The sequence below is a fragment of the Hyaena hyaena genome, unplaced genomic scaffold (genome assembly GCF_003009895.1).
Source record: "Hyaena hyaena isolate Hyena2069 unplaced genomic scaffold, ASM300989v1 scaffold_4, whole genome shotgun sequence".
Taxonomy (NCBI): domain Eukaryota; kingdom Metazoa; phylum Chordata; class Mammalia; order Carnivora; family Hyaenidae; genus Hyaena; species Hyaena hyaena.
Genome location: NW_024080636.1, coordinates 5,267,862 through 5,286,711, shown reverse-complemented (window position 1 = coordinate 5,286,711; position 18,850 = coordinate 5,267,862). Strand labels below are relative to the sequence as shown.

At 56.7% G+C, this 18,850-nt stretch overlaps 2 protein-coding genes across 3 annotated transcripts in view; one reads left to right on the top strand and one right to left on the bottom strand.

Annotated features, from left to right (window-relative positions):
* Positions 1-1,400: 1,400 nt before the first annotated feature.
* On the bottom strand, positions 1,401-18,047 carry RIBC2 (RIB43A domain with coiled-coils 2). Of its 2 annotated transcripts, XM_039237503.1 has the most exons (8): positions 17,754-18,047; positions 16,410-16,491; positions 13,083-13,427; positions 10,386-10,504; positions 7,338-7,565; positions 4,992-5,088; positions 2,838-3,004; positions 1,401-1,594 (listed from the first exon to the last, which is right to left on the bottom strand). In XM_039237503.1, exons 1-8 carry the CDS (start codon positions 17,865-17,867, stop codon positions 1,553-1,555), a joined length of 1,194 nt encoding a protein of 397 aa, XP_039093434.1. In that variant the 5' UTR covers positions 17,868-18,047; the 3' UTR covers positions 1,401-1,552. The 2 variants fall into 2 exon arrangements, with proteins under 2 accessions (XP_039093434.1, XP_039093441.1); XM_039237510.1 differs by lacking the exon at positions 4,992-5,088.
* Positions 18,048-18,136: 89 nt separating this feature from the next.
* Positions 18,137-18,850, top strand: part of SMC1B (structural maintenance of chromosomes 1B) — a 72,456-nt gene continuing 71,742 nt past the window's right edge. The window contains exon 1 of the mRNA XM_039234502.1: positions 18,137-18,310. Within this exon, the coding sequence (XP_039090433.1) occupies positions 18,202-18,310 (109 nt within the window). The 5' untranslated portion in view covers positions 18,137-18,201. The remainder of the gene's footprint in view (positions 18,311-18,850) is intronic.

Genomic DNA, 18,850 nt, shown 5'->3' with positions numbered 1-18,850 from the left:
ACCTGGTCTTCCTCCTGGTATAGTTTTCATAAAATGATGCAAAATTCGGCCTTCAAGCAAGCTTCTCCACGTTCGGCCCATGATCCCGGTCATCTCAGTGTGTGATTGATGCCTGCAGTGGGCTCCTAGAGCTCTCTCTCTCTCCCCCTTCCCGCCTGTGCCCGCTGCCCCTGTGTGACTCGACCCTGCGCCCCTTTGCAAGGATCTCCTTCACCACCACCCCTGCCCGGTGGGAGATCCTGGCACAGGGCCTCAGAGAGCACTCCGTGTGCGGCGGATGGACAGACATCACCTCCCGTCTCTCACTATCTCCCTGCCCAGACGCAGCAGGACGGACCTTCTGGAGGGGTGTGTCTCCTTCACCACCAGGGCCCTCTCTCAGTGTGGCTCGTTCAGCCTGGCGGGCAGTGTTCCTAATGAGATCGTCCCGGGAGGCAATGGGACCAGGTGCCCCCTGCGTTCCCGTTATGGGCTGGGTTGTGTCCCCCCCCGCCCCCCCCCCGCCATCCCCAGAAAGGTATGTTAGAGTCCTAACCTCCAGTCTGCAGACGTGGCCTTATTTGGAAATATGGTTATTGTAGATGTAATTAGTGAAGATAAGGTCGTTGGGGGTGGGCCCTAATCCAATATGACCGGTATCCTCATGAAAAGGGGAAACTTGGGGCGCCCGGGGGGCTCAGGTGGTTAAGAGTCGGACTCTTGATTTCGGCTCGGGTCATGACCTCACGGTTGGCGAGCCAGTCTGTGGCCGATAGGATGTGAACGGAGGTGAAGTGTACACTTTCTGTGGCTCGTCCTCAAGGGCTCGAGCGTGCCTCTGCCCACTTTGCTCCTCTGTCTCCTCCCTCGAGGCCTAATGACAAGGAGCAGCATCCCTGGACCACAGGATGGGGGATGGCAGAGAAGTGACGGAGCTCCGAGAGCAAGATGTAAACTGCTTTGCCGAAGCCACTCTTGTTTTGGGGTCTCTGTAACCCCAGGCCCATCACTGCCTGTCAACGTGACCCCGAGCAAGTCACTTCGCGTGTCTGTATCTCGGGCTCCTCTCCCGGAGCACGCGAGTGATAAAGATCCCCACCCGCCACGAGCTGCCGTGGGTGCCACATTGTTCTCAATGCCTCGCGCGTAGCGAGTGCTCCCTTTAGCTTTTACGGCAGCTGGAGCGGGGGTCTCAGTGGGACGCGGGCCCCCTCCGATGCCACTCTCCCTGGGATGGTCCTTCGCGGGGCCCCATCTACGCCGTCCCTGTACAGCACCCACGGCTGCCCCGGGCACACAGGCTCCGGGCAGAGCTGAATAGAAGCCTCGTTACACACACACACACACACACACACACACACACACACACACACACACGGGAGAGGATGAATATCTGTTTTGTCCACCGTCAAAAAGCGGAGTTGAAAGGCACTTCGGAAACACGGAGTGTACTTCTTTTTAATAAATGCGACTCTTCAAAAGGCTACTGCGTTTTATGCATAAACAGTTCAGAGGACAAGCACCGTGTCTTTTTCACTATCGACTTCTTGTATTAAATTGTGCGAAATAGCCTTCAGTGGGCTGATTTGTACAGACTTCCTCCATATGTTTCTTCCTGACAATAAAACAAACAGGAAAAAAATCAGCAAGTGCCTGGTTTCCTAAATATTCAAAAAAGTTTTTTATATGTAGGAAGAAGGCCACAGACCTTCTATCAGCGTGTTAGCCCCAGGATACGGGATGCATCCCAGCCCCGGCGGGGTTAAGGGTGCGGGTGTTTATCCTTGCTCTGTGGTTACACCAGGCACCGGCACCCAGAGACTCTGGGGGGCTCTCGGAATTAACTCTCTGCAGGTGTGGCTGTGAAGACATCTGTTCACCCCACTTGACCTCTGTTGGATCATCTCTGCTGCTCCTCTGGGGGCCCCAACAGAAGTAACCGGCCAGCAGGGGACCCACCGGGGGAGTGACAGCTGATTGGAGAACATACTGGTGGGTCTCTTCTGAGTTCAAGCCAAGAGCTTGATGGATAGATGATAAGTCAGTACGTATCGTAGGGGTTTTGGGGTTTTTTTGTTTTGTTTGTTTTGCTTTTGAGAGAGGGAAGGGAAGGGCAGAGGGACAGGAAGAGAGAAAGTCTCAAGCAGGCTTCATGCCCAGCACAGAGCCCAACCCAGGGCTCGATCTCATGACTATGAGATCATGACCTGAGCCAAAGTCAAGAGTCGAACACTTAAACGACTGAGCCACCCAGGTGCCCCAGTAGTGTGTGTGTGTGTGTGTTTACCAAGTTCACCTACTGATCTGCATGAGACATTTTCTGCAGCCGGCCCTCTGAACTCTGCTTGGGGTCTGTCGGTGTGAAGAGGAGACGCCAGCACGGTCCCCCCTCCCCATGTCCAAGGGGGCCAAGCAGCCTCCTCAGAAAAGCCCTCCGACGCCCCCAGGCCAACTCAGTGCCTCCCCTGGGGCTCCCAGTGCCCTCCGTGTACCCCAGCACCAGCACTCATGTCTGAGCCGCTGGGCGTAGCTGGCGCCCACATGGGCGCCTCCCACGGGGGGTCCCCTGGTGTGTGCCAGGACCAGTGGTTTCCAAACACTTAGTTTCCGGCTTGTAGCTCTCAGCCCCTCTCTCCCTTCTGTTTGAATTCTTTACCAGGAGGCTGGGCTGTGGCCTGAGTCACCGCTGCTAAGGGGGCTTCTGTGAGATACACAGCCGGGTCCAGGGCCCCTGGGTGGGAAAGACCCCGGGGAGGCGGGCCCGTACGGCCTGCCCGAAGGTCCCCACGACTCAGCGGGATCTGGCCGGTGCCCCCCCACCGCGCCCTCTGACCTCCACCCCCCGCCCCAGCCCTCACTGCAAGCGCTGCTCCCGGGCCAGGCTGAGGTTGGCGCAGTCCAGAGCCCGGCGGAGGTCCCGCTGCCCGCGCTGGCGCTGGCGCTCCGTGAGCAGCGTGGAGCGAGCCGTCTGCACCCTTTGCCGGTCCCACTCCATGTCTCGCTGCCGCTCTTCTTCCTGAAGCCGCTGGAAGGAGGACAGGCAACTCAGCACCACCGCCCCCGGATCCAGGGCACCGTCCAGGGGGATCGGCCTCTTGGCTTACAGGTGGGGAAACTGAGGCTCAGAGAGGGGGCAGGCAGGTGAGCGACAGCATGCTGGACATCAGAGGAGACCAGCGCCACCTGCCGCGGGCCGGGCCCTCCCACCCCGGACACCACCAGCAGGGCTCGCTGCGGAGCGCCTGGACCACCTGGGCGCTTCTAGAACACCCTGAAGTGGCAGCCCCCCTCCAAGGCCAGTGGGTTCAGGATCCTGGGGGGAATTTCTGCATCTCAGCTCATTCCTCATCGGCTTCCGGCCCCCTCTGTAAAACCCACTGGGCCCTAGAAGATGAAACCGGGTCAGTGCAGGGGGAGGGGTCACTCCCAGAAACATGGGCAGTCCTGCCATCTGAGTCTGAATTACTTTCTCAGCTCAGCCTTCTCCTACCCGCAAAAGGAGGCTAAAGCAGTGGGGCCGGGTCTGAACACGCCTCCTTCCCTTCCGTGGGACTTAGGGCGGGGCTTCCGTTCACCCCATGAGCAGGGGTAGAGTGCCCAGCGGTCCCCCGGCCCCGAGACCTGGGTCTGCCAGCCACTGGGTGCAGACAGCTGGCAGAGAGCCCGCCCCAGGACTGCGAGGAAGCTGGTGCCCGTTTCTGCCGCCTACGGGGCAAGTCGTTTTGCCTGTCTGAGCCTCAGTTTCCTCGCCTGTAAAATGAGGCTACTCACAGCTGCCCTGAGTCATGACACAAGGTGCTTTGTTCAAGAAATGCAGGAGCCTGGGGGGCTCAGCTGGTCAAGCGTCGGACTCTTGATTTCAGCTCTAGTCGTGATCTCAGGGTTTGTGGGTTTGAGCCCAGAGTCGGGCTCGGAGCTGACAGTACGGGGCCTGCTTGGGATTCTCTCTCTCTCCCTCTCTCAAAATCAGTAAGTTTGAAAAAAAAAAAAATAGAGAGTAACATGGGGACCTGCTTGCCCGGGACTAAGAGACACACAGCCTACCTACTTTTGGCCTGACCTCAATTTTCGAAACCGTCTCCATGCAGAGGAGGGAAGCCCACCCCAGGGCATACAGGGGTGCGGGAGGGGGCGGGGCGGATTTGTGAGCAGTGAGGCCTGGTCTACGCTTTTTTCCCCTTTGCACTTTTTCGGTCTTCATATTCTACAGAGATTGAAAATCAGATAAAAATCTGCTTTCAGGACAGATGGCCGGCCTTCCGTGCCAGACAGTTGGGCTGAATTGCAGGAGTGAAGGACAGGGCCGTGCCTTGCAAGGTCGACCACATCCCCTGCCAACCTTGGTCCCCTCCCCCGCCTTGACCCTGGCTGTCCCCTCTCCCGCAGGGCTGTCCTCCCTCCCACACTGTTGACCCAGGGCCCCCTTTCCTGAGCCAGGCGGCTGCCCCTCCCCCGTGCCTACCTGCTTGGACGCTCCCGCTGACCCTGACCATGGCCCCGGCCAGCACCGCCCCCCAACCCCAGGGTGGTCATCTGCAGGCCCTGGGGCGGCCCCGCCCACCCTCACAGGCTTCAGAACTTCCTTCTTCCTGGCTTCTCAGCGATTCCCCCTCCTCTCCAAAGACCTAGTGCCAATTGTCACCTGCTGGTCACAGCCTACCTGTGACCCTCGAACTCCAACGGGCATCAGGACCCCTGGGGGGCTTTCCCGGCCCCAGACTGTGGGCCTGCCCTGGGGTTTCTGGTTCAGTAGGTCTGGGGTGGGGCCTGAGAATCTGCATTCCTGCCAAGGTCCTAGGCAGTGCCGACGCTGCGGGTCCAGAGGCCCCCACGTTGGGAAGCTCGGCCCCCACCTTGTCATTCCCAAGAACGCCAGCCTCCCTGGTGTCATCTTCAGGTGTCCGTTCGGACCCGCCTCTTCCACCCTCTCTCCAGCTCCCCGATTCCAGGGGTTTCTCCGGCTGCGCCCCGCCCCGGGCCTCCCATCCACTGACCGCACACTTTCTACTGGCCTGGCGCTCCTGTGACTTCGTTCCCTCCCCGTTCAGCCCGGCGTCCATGGCTGACAGCCCCTGGCGCCGATGCCCTCGGTGCCCTTGAGACTCTCACCTGGGTCAGACACGCCGGGCAGGCTCGTACAGCTGAGCGCGGCCAGGGAACGTCACCCGGTCGCACTCACTGAGGACACTTCGAGCCTCCCGGGGGCCCTGGCTCTGCCTGGCCATCCTGCCCCTTTCCCCCAGGCCATTCCTTTCCCGCTCTCCTAATGACCGTTAGCACCTGGCCCTCAGTCCTCAAACCCCCAACGTGAGCCCCTCACCCTCAGCTGGTGACCTCCCTTCCTGTTTCCCCAGAAAACAGGGGCTCCAGGAGAGAAGCCCACCCCCACTGCCAAGGATGACCAGCCTGAGCTCCTACCCACCCCAAACTTTAGCTAGTGCTCCCAGGGCCCTGTTCCCTGCTGCGGACACGGGCCCCAGCGAGCCCCCTCCGGCATCAGGTCCCCCCTCTCTCCTGCGTCGCCCTCACGGCATAACAAGTATGCTGTTATTTCTATGATCAGAAACAGCAAACGACTTTCTCTTGACCCCATGTCCCCACCAGCTACCACCCCGTCTCTGCACCCTTTACAGCAAAACACTTTGAAAGCTGTGTCTGCGTTTGTGGGTCTCCACTTCCTTCCTGCTCGTTCCCTTTCTGTCCCCCTGACCCTTCCTCCAAAGATGCTCCTGGTAGAGTCCCCAGGGACTGCCCCCTGGATCCCGGGTTCAGCCAGCAGCCCAGCTGCAGGGTTCGACCCGGGGGCTCCCTTGCTGGGTCCCTCCTCCCTCTCTGGCTGCACCTTCTCAGGCTCCCTTGCTCTTTATAAATGAAGGTGGGGGTGGGGCGTGCCCCATGACTCAGTTCTTAGTCCCCTTCTTCTCCCTGTCTTCACTCACTCCCTGCGTGACCTTAGCCAGGTCAGCTGCTTTAAATACTCTCTGTGTGGCCATGTGTCTAAGCTTATGTCTCCAGAACTTTGTTCTGAACTCCCCACTATGTATCCTACTGCCTACTGGCTTTGAGTTGTGGCAGAAAATATCACTTGCCTCCCAGTAACCATGTTTCTTTCTTCCTTAATGAAACCATTGCTGGCCACCTTGCCGCTTGAAATAAACACTACATTTCCCAGTTAGGGGCAACCTTGTGACTAAGTGTTGTGCAGTGGAATTTAAGTGGAAGTGTCCTGTGACACTTCTGAGAAATGTCCCTAGAGTGTTCTTCCTCATTCCTTTTCCTGCCAGATGGAATATGCATGTGAGGGCTGGAGCTCAAGCAGCCACATTGTACTAGGAAGTGGCAGCCATTTGCCAAGGATAATAGAATGTTAGTCAATGACCCTGGAGCTGCCAGACTGTGTCTACATGCCAGAGATAAAGTTCTATTTTATTTAAGATGCTGTTAGCCAGGGTTTCCTGCCATGTTCAGGCACAGAATCCCAACAGATATAGAGGTCTAACGCACACTGCACACACACTATATCCAAAACTGCACCTGTGACTTCCGTCCCCCTATCAACCTGCTCCTCTCACCCTCTTCGTACCTCTGTAAATACCAACTGCGTCCTTCTCACTGCCCGGGCCGGAAGGCCTGCAGTAATCCTTAACTCCTCTGGGTCTCATATGCCCCCCCAACCCTTCAACCAATCCTGCTCACTCTGGTTTCAAAATAGATCCAGAATCTGACCATTTCTCGGCGCCCTGGACCCAGCCAGCATCACCTCTCACCTTGACCGCTGCAACTGCCTCCCTAACGGTCCCTCTACCCCCCTTCGCCCCGCACCCCAGTAGAGCCCTTCCTCAAAATGGCAGCAAGAAGGATCCTTCTAAACGTGTCAGAGCGCCTCACTCCTCCGCTCAAACCCTCCAGAGCGGCCCGTCTCCATCACAGAGAAGGCCAGCTCTTCCCCACGACTGCCAGGACCTTGACCTTACACCTCCCAGGCCCCTTCCTGCCCCTCCCCTCATCCCTCAGCAGCCACTGGGCCCCCCCTCTTCTCTGAGCCTCCCCCAGGCCTCTGTCCTTGCAGTTCACCAGGGGGTGGTCCCTTCTAATCGTGGGGCGCCCCCTCCCCTCCTGCAGGTCTTTGTTCCAGCGTCACTTCCCAGTCTCCTGGGGACCCTTCTCAAACTCAGCACCCTCCAGCCCCTTGGCCCAGCCTCTCTCCCCGAGCACGCCTCAACAGCTGCTTCTAGGGACAAGCATAGCAGCGGTTAGAACGAGCCTAGAACCAGCCGGCTGCAGGAAGGCGGGGGTGGGGGGTGGGTACAGGGCTGCGGCTGGGGGCTGGGGTGAGGGGCAGGGGCGGGGGCAGGTACCAGCTTCTCCTGGATTTGCTGCTTCTGAACCAGACGGATGTGCTCCAGCTGCTCCCGGGTCATGCCCTTCCAGCGGTCGGGGACCACGCGGTGGGGCCCCAGGGAGCTGGCTGCCGGCTGCGGGTTCTCGGAGAGCAGGTCCCCGCGCAGCAGGTTGGAGATCTCGGCCAAGTTGTCTTCTTCTTCTTGTTTTTTCTCTCGAGTTTTCCTTTCCACTGACTCGGTGGCCTGCACAGGGGAGGACGGACGGTGAGGAAGACGCCCTGGGGGACCCCATGGGGGCTGAAGCAAGACCGGCAAATCTCACTGAAGGAAGAGTGTGGTCAAGTGCACCTGGGGCAGGTGGGGTGGGGGCGGAGACTCGCCAGGCTCGGATGTGGGGCGGCCCCTGGACCCTGGCTGCCTGGATGACGACGGTGTGACGGCTGGGCCGAGGGAGCCCCCACCTGTTGGATGCGTGTAGGACAGTTGCAGCTGCTTATTTGCACTGATTGGCCAAAGCAGGGAGCCGTCTCCCCGTGTTAGGCCGCCATCTCCTATGGGCGGGGCCTCACTCACCCCAGGGCAGGGCTCCGTGCCGCCCCAGTGGCCCTGGGCACCTTGGGCGCCCACAGGCCGCAAAGAACACCCACCAGAGTGATGCACAACAGTGGCGACTTCTCAAAGGTGAAATGCACATCAGCCACGGCCCTGGCGACCAACAGATTCCGGGTCAGACCCCCCTGCTCCAGGGAGGGTGAGGAGTGGAGCGAGAGGGCCCTGGCCGTGTGGCCCGGAACAAGTCGCGTCCCCTCTGGGCTGCAGCCAGCCGTCTCTCGGTCAAGTCAAGCTCAGTGCTCCCCATGCTGTCTAGCAGTGAACAGACGGGGCACTCGGCAAGGCGCCCAGCACGCTGCCCCTGCTCACCGCAAGGTCCGCTCGACGGCGTCACCGAAGCGCCAGCTTGGCGGTGCCACCAGCCTGGGTTCACGCGCTGGACTGCCCCACCCCCACCCCAGCCTGTCTCTTTATTAGTTGTTTGTTTATCAGTTAACCATGGCCCTCTGGCTGGAGAGGGTAGCCGGACGACAACGCGGCGACCGTCCCAGCCCGCTGCGTGTGTGAACTCTTGATCCCACAACCACCCCCAGGGCACGCGCGACACCTGTCGCTGCTGGTCACCACACTGCCGGTGCAGTCGCACTTCCCCACCTCGCTCGTGGCCACGTGTCTCCCTTGGGCCGGTGACACGTGAGCAGGGGTGACTGGAACAGGCGTGGCTGGCACGGGCGGGTGGGGGAGGGGGACGGCACCCGTGGCTTCTACTCTTGTGCTCCCGGGGCCGCCAGCTGGTGGCTGCTCTGTCCCAGGGCCTGGGCTGGGGCGGGGGGGGGCCGGTGAGGGTGACGAGGAGCAGAGCCCCTCAGCCAACCTGCAGGCTTAGCTCACTCTGACTAGTCCTGCTGGGCGTTACCATCATGCCCACTCTACGGATGATAAAATGGAGGCCCTGAGCCGGGACCTCCCACAGCGGCAGACAGGAGCCAGCAACACCGGCCTCCGGCATCTGCCACCAGCCCTGAGCCACAACCCGTGCCTGAGGAAAGGAGCAGCCCTCTCCTCTCAGAGGGACGCTCTCCACTGCATCCCTCCTCGGCGGAGCCGGACTGACCCGCCTGCAATTTGCCCTGGAGGCAGCGACCTGGACCTCTGGATTAATGCCCCAGGCTGATGCATCCAGCCTACCTCTAGCCAGGAACAGCGCCGCAAAAGCCAAGGTGGCCGCCCCCGGCGCAGGGGGCACTTCTGGCCGCGTTGCCCTGCAGCGAGCACGTGCGGGGCCGGGGGACCGAAAGTGCCAGCACGTTGCAGGTGCTCACTGAAGAGGTCGCCGCATGAGCCCGTCGATGGAGCGGCAACACCGTTTCCGAGGAAGCACAGAGCAGTCCCGCGGCCGCAGGGCTCAGTAAATGATCTGCCGAGCTAGACGCACGACGGGAAGAGCGGCCACAGGACACATGATGCAGCACAGGAGGGCCCCTTCCGCCATGAATTCTCTGCGGGGCCTGGAGCAAGTACCTGTCCTCGGACACCGTCTGCACCACGGAAGCTGGCAGTGTGCCCTCCTCGGTCTTCAGCTCCCCCCACCTCCCCCCCCCAGATCTCTGCCTCATTGAAAGCCAACCTTCTCTCTGGTCTCTGGCCCGGCCTCTCCTGGAGGTTTTGGTTACCTAAGTGTGTCCCACCAGTAGGGCATTTTTGAGCATTTTAGCTCAGAACTTGGTACCACTAGACCATACAGGCAGCACGCACTTCATGATGCACACCCGCACACACACACGCGCACGCACACTTGGGGATTAAACATGGTGAGGCGAGAAACAAATACTGGAGCCGAGGTCTCTACCCCCTTCCTGCTCTCTAGCGGACGGTCTGCACACCCTGCTCCGCACACCACAGTTCTGGGCAGCTCCAGGGCGGCGTCCATCCCACCCAGGATGTAGGCCTGCATGTGAAAAGAAGGCCTGGAGCAGGATAGAGAGCTTGAAGCAAGGCCAGTGAGGGGGTGGCCGAAGTGGAGAGTTTGGGAGGACGCCCTGCAGGCATTAGGGAGGAGGGAGGTGTCAGGAGCGCTGTCAGCATGATAATCGCTCCCGTAGGGAGTGCCCGCGGCCTGTCCTGGCTGAGGATGAGCTCCCGGAGGTGCTAAAGAAGTGAGGCAAGGCGTCAGAGCAGTGCTAGATGGCCCTTTGGGTAGATGTCACGGTCCTTGGTGTTAGAGAAGAATCTGAGGTTTACAGAATTGAGAGACATGCCCCACCCCCATCGCCAGGCTCACAGGGTTAGTTTGGTCGAATTTCACCCCTGCCCCCGCCCCCGACTCAGAGCTCAGGAGCGGGGGCTGGGTCTCACTCATCCCTGTAGCGGGGCAGCCCCGGCAGGGTGATGCGGATTGTGTGGTGCGAGCCGGTGAAGGGCTGGTCTTGGGACGGGGACACGGGGACACGGAGGTGCCCGGGGAAGCCGCTGTGTGCTCATCCTTCCCTCCAGACAGAGCCTGGGATATACCTGGTTCTTGTTGAATTCTTTCACAGCTGCACAAACCGCCTTTCTGGTGGCGCTCTCCAGATTCTGTAAATGCTTGGCCGTTTCATCAAACTGCAGCCTTGTCTTGAAGTAGAGGTCCTCTGGAAGGAAGTGAAAGGCAGTCACACCTCGTGTGCCCACCCAGAGCCCCTCGCCGGGCGTGCGGAGCACCCTGCAGAGTGCTCCATCCACACAGGTCTTCTTCTCCTGCCCTTGTCCAAGAGCGAGGCTGCCGGGGCTGCTGGGACACTTAGATGAGGGGATTCAGGTAAAGCTCTTGGGTGCAGGCTCCGAGTGTCAGCATCACTACCGGGGATTGGCAACGTCTGCTAGCGACCGGGTAATGCCTGCTGGGGACTGGTAATGTCTGCTGTGGTCCTGGGCTGGGGCCCCGATCCATCATCCTTACAATGGGCAAGGGAGCTCTGCTGTGGGGACCATAGGGGCCCCCCAGAGAAGGGGTGTCAGAGCAGGGAGCTATTCATGCAGCTACAGCAGGACTTTGCCAGGCCAACGTGGAGCGCAAGCAGCAGCAGAAGGGGTTCATGTGGAGCATCAAACAGCAAAACGTACAGGTCTGAGGTCAGACAAGAGCAGGCTCCTATCGCGGCCCAGACACTTCCTAGCTCTGCGAACCTGAACTATTTCCCCAACCTTTCCGAGCCTCTAGCCCTCATCCGGGAGGCAGGACAACCCCTATACTGCAGGGCTGTTCCTTTAAAAAAAGTCACTGATCCAAAGGCCTTCATGTGATGTCAGTGCCCCGTGGTGTCCTCCCGATCTCCAAAAACAAAGACCAAACCTTCGCGGTGAATTAGTGGCCTCTGCTCCCCTTGAGCTTCATCTGCCTCCCCCTCTCCCTTTACCCTCTCCGTGGACACAGCACCACGAGGAGGGACACAGGACTGTGCACCTGCCGGACACACAGTGTGCGGTGGCGGCTAAGACGGCTCTTCCTGCCTCTGTCAAGCTTACTGTCTGGGCGATGAGCTAGGTCATAAACAGATGAACCCCATCTGAACCCCCATGAGCAGTGGTCCGAGAAATGAATCTGGTTTTTATTCCGAGTGAAATGAGAAGCTATTGGAAGGGTGCGAGCTCCAGATCTAGCTGAATTGTTGGCAGGATCATTCTGGTCACGGGGTTGAGAAGCAACGGTAGAGGAGACAAGAGCGGAGGCAGGGAGACCACTTAGGGGCAAGAGCAATGGTCCCCTGAGAGGCGCTGATAGCTGCGTCCAGAGGGGTGATGGGGGAGCTGCAGAGACATAGCTGGGATTTGAGACGATTTGCTGCTGGGCTGGATACTGCATTTGAGAGAAAGGAAGGAGTCAAGATGCCCTGGGGTTGGGGCTTGAGCGACCCGACAACGCAGCTCCCACCGATGGGGTGGAAGTTCGTGGGCGGCAGGCCAGTGTGCCTTGTATTGACTTCGATAAGTTTACGAGACATCGAAGAGCAGATCGACGTTCAGAGGTGACTGGATGTATGAGCCTAGATTCAGGGGAAAATCCGGGCTGGAAGGGTAAATTTGGGGAAAGATGACCTATCGGTGGTGTTTAAACCCACAAGACTAGCTGAGCTCACCAACAGACGGTGTGTGGTTGAGGGAGGAGAGGTGCAGAGGGCGCTGGTGAGACACACACACACACACACACACACACACACACACACACACACCCCAAAAAAGGGGAAAAGGGGAGGGGCGCCGGGGGGGATGAGGGTGTTTCCCGGAAGCTGGTGGCGGGGAGTATTTCCAGGAGGAAGAGACCATCAGCTACCGCACAGGCTGCGGATGAAGGAGCCGCCTGAAAACGGAGCTTGGATGTGGCGGGACAGAGGCCCTGGTGACGGCGGCCAGGCAGGTTCAGGGCAGGGCGGAGGCAGAAGTCCGGACGGGGTGCCCGCAGAGGGGACAGGACATAGCCGTCCAGGGAGACACACCCCAGAGAACACAAAGAGAGGAGGGGAGCCTGGGGGGAGGGTGAGCTGCCCGGGGAGGCTGCAGGGAAGGAACGAGAGGGACAGGGCTGTGGGGCTTGTCCAGTATCACGGATCCCGCCTGCGTCTTCACTGTAGCTCTTCTGTGTCCTGTAACCCGGCTGGCACGTGGCACGAGAGCGGCGACGCCATCCTCTCCGTTACCCAGCCTTCCTGGGAGTAGAGGTCGCCGGAGACCAGGGGCCGCTGGGGGTCCACACAAACACGGGCCACCCGAGTGCGGCCAGGGGCTACGCAGCCACTCAGGGATGGAGGCTGCTTCACGCCTTGGAGGCTTTGCCAGAGCCGTTCCCGGGGCCTGGAGGGGCCTGCTGAGGCCACGGGACCCCTGAGCCCTAGGCTGCACCCCCCATACCCTGCGGGAGCTTCTAGCACAGCCCCCAGAAGCCCCCACTGGGCCTGTGGATTTCCCACTGTCTTCGCAGCAGACTGGGCGCCTACTGAGGGCCGGGCGGATTCTGAGCCACTCGGTACCTTCTGGAACCCCGGGCGGGGGGCACAGGGTTGCAAGCTCAGAAACGAAGACGTTTACATCCCGGAAGGCAGGCTCTTTCCCCTCGCAGCCAACGCAGCACAGTGATAGGACTTGAAAGGCAAAACGGAGCAGGGGGAAAGCCCAGGGGAATCCGATTTGTCGGAGAAAGTACAGAGGCCCGTTTGTGCTTTTTGGCTCCGTTACCTGCACGCCTTTGGGCTGCCCGGGCCCTCTCCTGTTCGCGCTGCTGCTGTGAGGCCCATTCTCGGTTCTGTTCCTCCTGGAATCTCTTCCTCTCGTGGAAGTTTAAATCCTCTCCCATGAACCTCTGCATTCCGGACACCGTGTTCCGAATATCGTTATCTGACTGCCTCGCGGGCAGATCTTTCCTAAGGGCCAGGGGGTCAGACAGGTCAAACTCGCGGCGAGTTTCTGGCTTCTGGAAGGTCTGCTGGAAATCACTGATGGCTTTACAGAGGCTTTTCTTATCTCTCCTTTCTCGGCCTTCTAACATGCACATGATTTTGTCATTTTGCCTCATTTCAGCAGCTAGAGGAGACACAGCATATCCGTAAGGTTAAGGTTCAGAGGAAAAATACATTTGATCCACTTTAAAAAATTGTAAATTTCCAGTGGTTCTAAAAGTAATATAAAGCCTCCAAAAGGGTAACACAATCATTAAAGAATTAGTATTTTTTAAAAAAAATGTTAATGTTTATTTATTTTTGAGGGAGACAGAGTGCAAGTGGGGGAGGGGCAGAGAGAGAGGGAGACATAGAATCGGAAGCAGGCTCCAGGCTCCGAGCTGTCAGCACAGAGCACGATGCAGGGCTCTAACCCACAAACCGCAAGATCTTGACTTGAGCTGAAGTTGGACGCTCAACTGACTGAGCCACCCAGGCGCCCCAAGAATTAGTATTCTGAATATGCAAAGGGTACCTACAAATCAGTTTTAAAAACCAAACAACCAAAGCAAACAGTGTGCCAAGAACAGGAACCGGAAAATCACTATAAAGAAACCTGAATTATCAATAAGCTTGTGAAAAGATGATTGACCTTACAAGGTGGGAAATATCTAATAAATTGGCAAAATATTTAAAATGCTAATAATAGAGGATGTTAGTAAGGACATTAGTAAGGGTGGTAAGGAAACAAGATTTCTCATTCACTGCTTGTGGGAGTGTGACTTAGTGCACTTATAACTTTGGAAAGCAACTGGCCAATATCCCGTAAAATGGAAAACACACATACCCTAATACCTACTAGTTCCCCTTCTAGGGTGTCTGTCACCTGCATACACTAGGGACACGATGCACGGATAGGCATGCGGCAGTGTTTGGAAAAAATCTACCCATGGGGGAATGAATAAAGAAATTGCAATTAATTCATATAAATATACGGGACAAAGTGAGCATTCTCTATGTAGATCACCGATTAATTTTAAAAATACAGTGAAAACAAAAAGTTGCAAAAGGATCCACTCAATGTATTTACGTAAAATTTCATGTGACATTTACATAAAATTTTAAAACACACATGCAATCTTATATTGTCATGAGTATGTCCATAAATAGTACAGAATTATAAGAAACATGCATGGGAATGATGGGTCCGTCTGAGAAGGGAGGAAGAGGGGGACGTGGGGGAGAGGTCTATCTATCCATCTATAACTATACATCTACATATGTAGGTTTATATATATTTACATATACATATAAAACACACATATTTATATACATGATAGCACTTATATATATGGCTATAGATACACATACATACATATATAGCATTTAATTCTCAAAAACATTCTTAAAATAAAAGATCTAAAGCTATGGCAAAATGATAACATTTTAATCTGGTAGTAGGTATATAAGTGTCTGTCATATCATTCTTGTAAGTTTTATTTATCTTGTAAAAATTATTTTGTTCAAATTTGTTTATTTAGAGAGTGTGTGGGTGCAAGTGGAAGAAGGGTGGAGGGGGGAGAGAAAGAGATAGAGAGGGAGAGAGACAGAATCTCAAGCAGGCTTCACACCCAGCGAGGAGCCCAACAAAGGCCTCAATCCCACAAACTGTGAGATCATGATCTGAGCCAAAATCAAGAGTCCCACGCTTAATGCACTGAGCCACCTAGGTGCCCCATGTTTGAGTTATTTTTAAATATGACAAAGGTAAGCTATTTAGAAACTAGAGAATGGTACAAAGAAGAAAATACATTTCCCTTGTATTCTGTCATTCCAACATTACCACTGCTGACATTCTGGTATATTTCCTTTCTGTCTTTCTCTAAGCTTATTTCTTTTTATATATTTTAACATTTAATGGATAGCCCTTGGTACATACAATTTTCTATCCTCCTTCTACTTAAAAGGTCCTTATGGTGCTTTAAGAAGATAAGCTGGACCTGTTGCACCTGATTTGGGAAAATAATTCTATTTGGAATTTTTAAAAAAATGTTTATTTACTTATTTTGTGAGAGAGCGTGCACTCACATGGGGGAGGAGCAGAGAGAGAGAGAGAGACGATCTTAAGCAGACTCCATGCTCAGCAAGGAGCCTCACTCAGGATTCAATCCCATGAACCATGACATCATGACCTGAGCCAAAATCAAGAATCAGACGCTTGGGGCACCTGGGTGGCTTAGTCGGTTAAGCATCCAACTTTCGCTTAGGTCATGATCTCGCGGTTCATGGGTTCGAGCCCCGCGTCGGGCTCTGTGCTGACTGCCAGCTCAGAGCCTGGAGCCCGTTTCAGTCTGTGACTCCCTCTCTCTCTGACCCTCCCCTGCTCACTCTGTCTCTCTCTCTCTTTCTCTCTCTCTCCTAGAAATAAATAAAACATTAAAAAAAAAATCAGACACTTAACCGACTGAGCCACGCAGGTGCCTCTATTTGGAATTTTTATCTCAGAGCTCTCACACTATCTAGCTCTGAGTCAGTACAGGGTGTCAGCCGAGATGCCCTCTTGTTCAAGCAGCTGTCTCCAGGAGAAGAGCTGAAACATCTTGGCAGAGAATGGTGTGTGTGTTTAAGGGTTTTCATGTTGGTTTTTAAAGAAAACTGAGAACAGGGACGCCTGGATGTCTCAGCCTGTTAAGCGTTGGACTTGGGCTCAGGTCATGATCTCACAGCTTGTGAGTTTGAGCCCTGAGTAGGACTCTGTGCTGACAGCTCAGAACCTGGAGCCTGCCTCATATTCTGTCTCTGTCTCTGTCACTCTCTCTCAGCTCCTCCTTCCCTCTCTCTCTCTCTCTCTCTCTCTCTCTCTCAAAAATAAACATTAAGAAAAAAAGAAAATCGAGAACAATGCACCTTTACCTTTACAATATATTTCCTACAACCCACATAGAATTCAGTAGCTGTTTTCCTTTTAAGAGAGAAAGAATCTACACATTAATTGAGCACAATGGTAAAATTTTTAAAAGGGTGAAGAGGGTGAAAATGACAAGCTTTTACACTTTTGAAACAATGAGGACTGGGGTCTAGAGTTACACAGCCCCAAACTGCTAGATAGGCTTTCGGAGATGCTCACCAAAAGTTTCATGTCTAGCTTTTTCAGTTGCTTCTTTTATCTTCTGGTCATGAACCTGAAAGTCCCAGGCTTCTGTGTCTCCCTGGGAATGGAAAACAAAGGGAGAGGAGTTAGAGTCAGATGATTTTAGTTGGTTCATACCAATCCTACTTATCTTTTTAAAGCCTTGTTCCACTGTTAACTAGTCGTCTTAGGTACACATCAATTCTTTTCATACATTTTCATACCTTTTCAGCCTGTCCCCAGAGCTTCCTTCTCCCTTTCTCTTAGTTTATAGATATCTGCAGAACAGGGCTTAGGCAACCCCTCCTCCAAGAAGCAATCTCTGATTTCCTCTCCCAGTCTCAGTCTGTGCGCCCCTGATACCCCATGCTCCCCTCCCTCACAGCACTGATTCCACTGCATATGAATGTGGCCATTTTTTATTTTTTGTAATATAGTTAAATTTTTTAGAGTACTTTATTTATTTATTTAAATTCAAGTTAGTCAACATACAACGTAGTATTGGTTTCAGGAACAGAACCCAGTGATTCATCACTTACATATAACACCCAGTGCTGATCCCAAGTGCACTCCTTAATGCCCATCACCCATTTAGCCCCGCCCCTCCTCCCTCCAGCAGCCCTCAATTCATTCTTTGTACTTATAATTTTTTAATGTTTATTTTTGAGAGAGAGAGCATGAGTTGGAGAGGGACAGAGAGAGAGAGAGAGAGAGAGAGCGGGAGACACAGACTCTGAAGCAGCTCCAGGCTCTGAGCTGTCAGCACAGAGCCCTCCCTGGGGACCCACAAAACCCTGACATCATGACCTGAGCAGAAGCTCGAGGCTCAACCGGCTGAGCCACCCAGGCGGCCCTGTCTTCTGTATTTAAGAGCCTCTTATGGTTTGCCAGTGTGACCGTTTTAATGCCAGAGTCCACTGGGCCATGAACTCTGCAAGGTCAGGCAGGGATCGCCATGCGCCCCATTTCCTGGGGCAGCCCAAGAGTACCACAAAATAGTAACTCCGCGGGCGCTGGCCTGTGTCTAATGAAGAGACTGGAAGGAACCCCCGGCGGTGCAGAAAACTCGGCTCAGAGAAAGGAGAGCCTTGTGGTCTCTGGTTAGCCACTCCCTGCAGGCAAGCCCCGCGCCTCTCCCGCAAGAGAGGGCGCAGTAGGTGGTCTGCGAAGGTCTCCCCGTCTTCGGCGCTAAACACGAGCTGTCTCCGCAGCGGAGCTGGTGCCGCCTGCGGCCGCGCCTGGATCAGCAGTCTCGCAGCAGGGGCTCGTCCCTGGCCTCCCGCCGCCCACCCGCTCGCTGCCCCCGCCCCCTACACATGCCCACCGGGCAGACGACCTCACCCCGAGGAGCCTGCTCCTGGCGTTGAAGATCCGTTTCTGCCTGCACAGCTCCCCGCGACTCCTCTTGGCCAGGCGTAAGTGCTGCTCCAGGTCCCTGGGCTGCGCTACCTCCATGGCTGCAAATCGCGAAGAAACTCCAAGGGGGTTTTAAGACAAGCGAGATGAAAAGGGAAAGACAACCAAAATAATACCAGCGGTGGTCTCAGCGAGGCTGGCTCCCTAGGAGGCCGCGCGGGCGCGACGCGAGCCGGCTCCTCCAGCTTTCAGCCCGCGGCCTCTGCAAAGGCGCGGAGACCCGCGCTCCTCGGAAACGTAAACAACCCGGTTGCTTGGGAACCGCGCGGCGCTCGCCGGAGTCTCGCTGTCCTCTCGCGAGACGCCGCGGGCACTTCCCGCGCTTTTCCCGCCGGCGTGTGCGGACGCCGCTTGAGGCGCGGACGGCGCAGCCATGGGCCGTCTGGAGCTGTTGCTCGTGGAGAACTTTAAGTCGTGGCGGGGCCGCCAGGTCATCGGCCCCTTCAAGAGGTTCACCTGCATCATCGGCCCCAACGGCTCTGGTAACTGGGACCCTGAACGCCTCTCCCCTCCCGGTCGTCCAGAACCCGTTTTGCCTGAGGGGACGCGAGCGCGGGCGGCCTAGCGTGCTGGACGCGCGGGGGTTGCGGTCCTCCCGGTGCCGGACCCCGGCCCTGAGCCCCCGGCCCTGCGTCCGCCGCCGCCGGGTGCCCGCCTTTGCTCTCCGCCCGAGTCCTCTACCCCCAGCACTCCGCTCCCGCCCCCACGTCGCTTCCCCGCCGGGGAACCCTCCGTTCCTCCCCCCACACGAACGTCTCCCCGCCGGGTGCCCACGCCCGTGCACACCCAGCCCCCTGCCCCGCCCGGTGCCCCCGACCGTCCCCGCTCCCCGAACGCCTCCCCGACCGTCCACCCCCAGCCCTCCGTCGCCCCCCCTACGCCTCCCCGACCGTTCCCTCCCCCCGGCTCTCTGCCCCCCCTTCGAACGCCTCCCTGTCCAGTGCCCCCGCCTGTCCACCCCCAGCCCTCTGCCCCACCCGGTGCCCCTAACCGTCCACCCCCAGCCCTCCATCGCCCCCCCC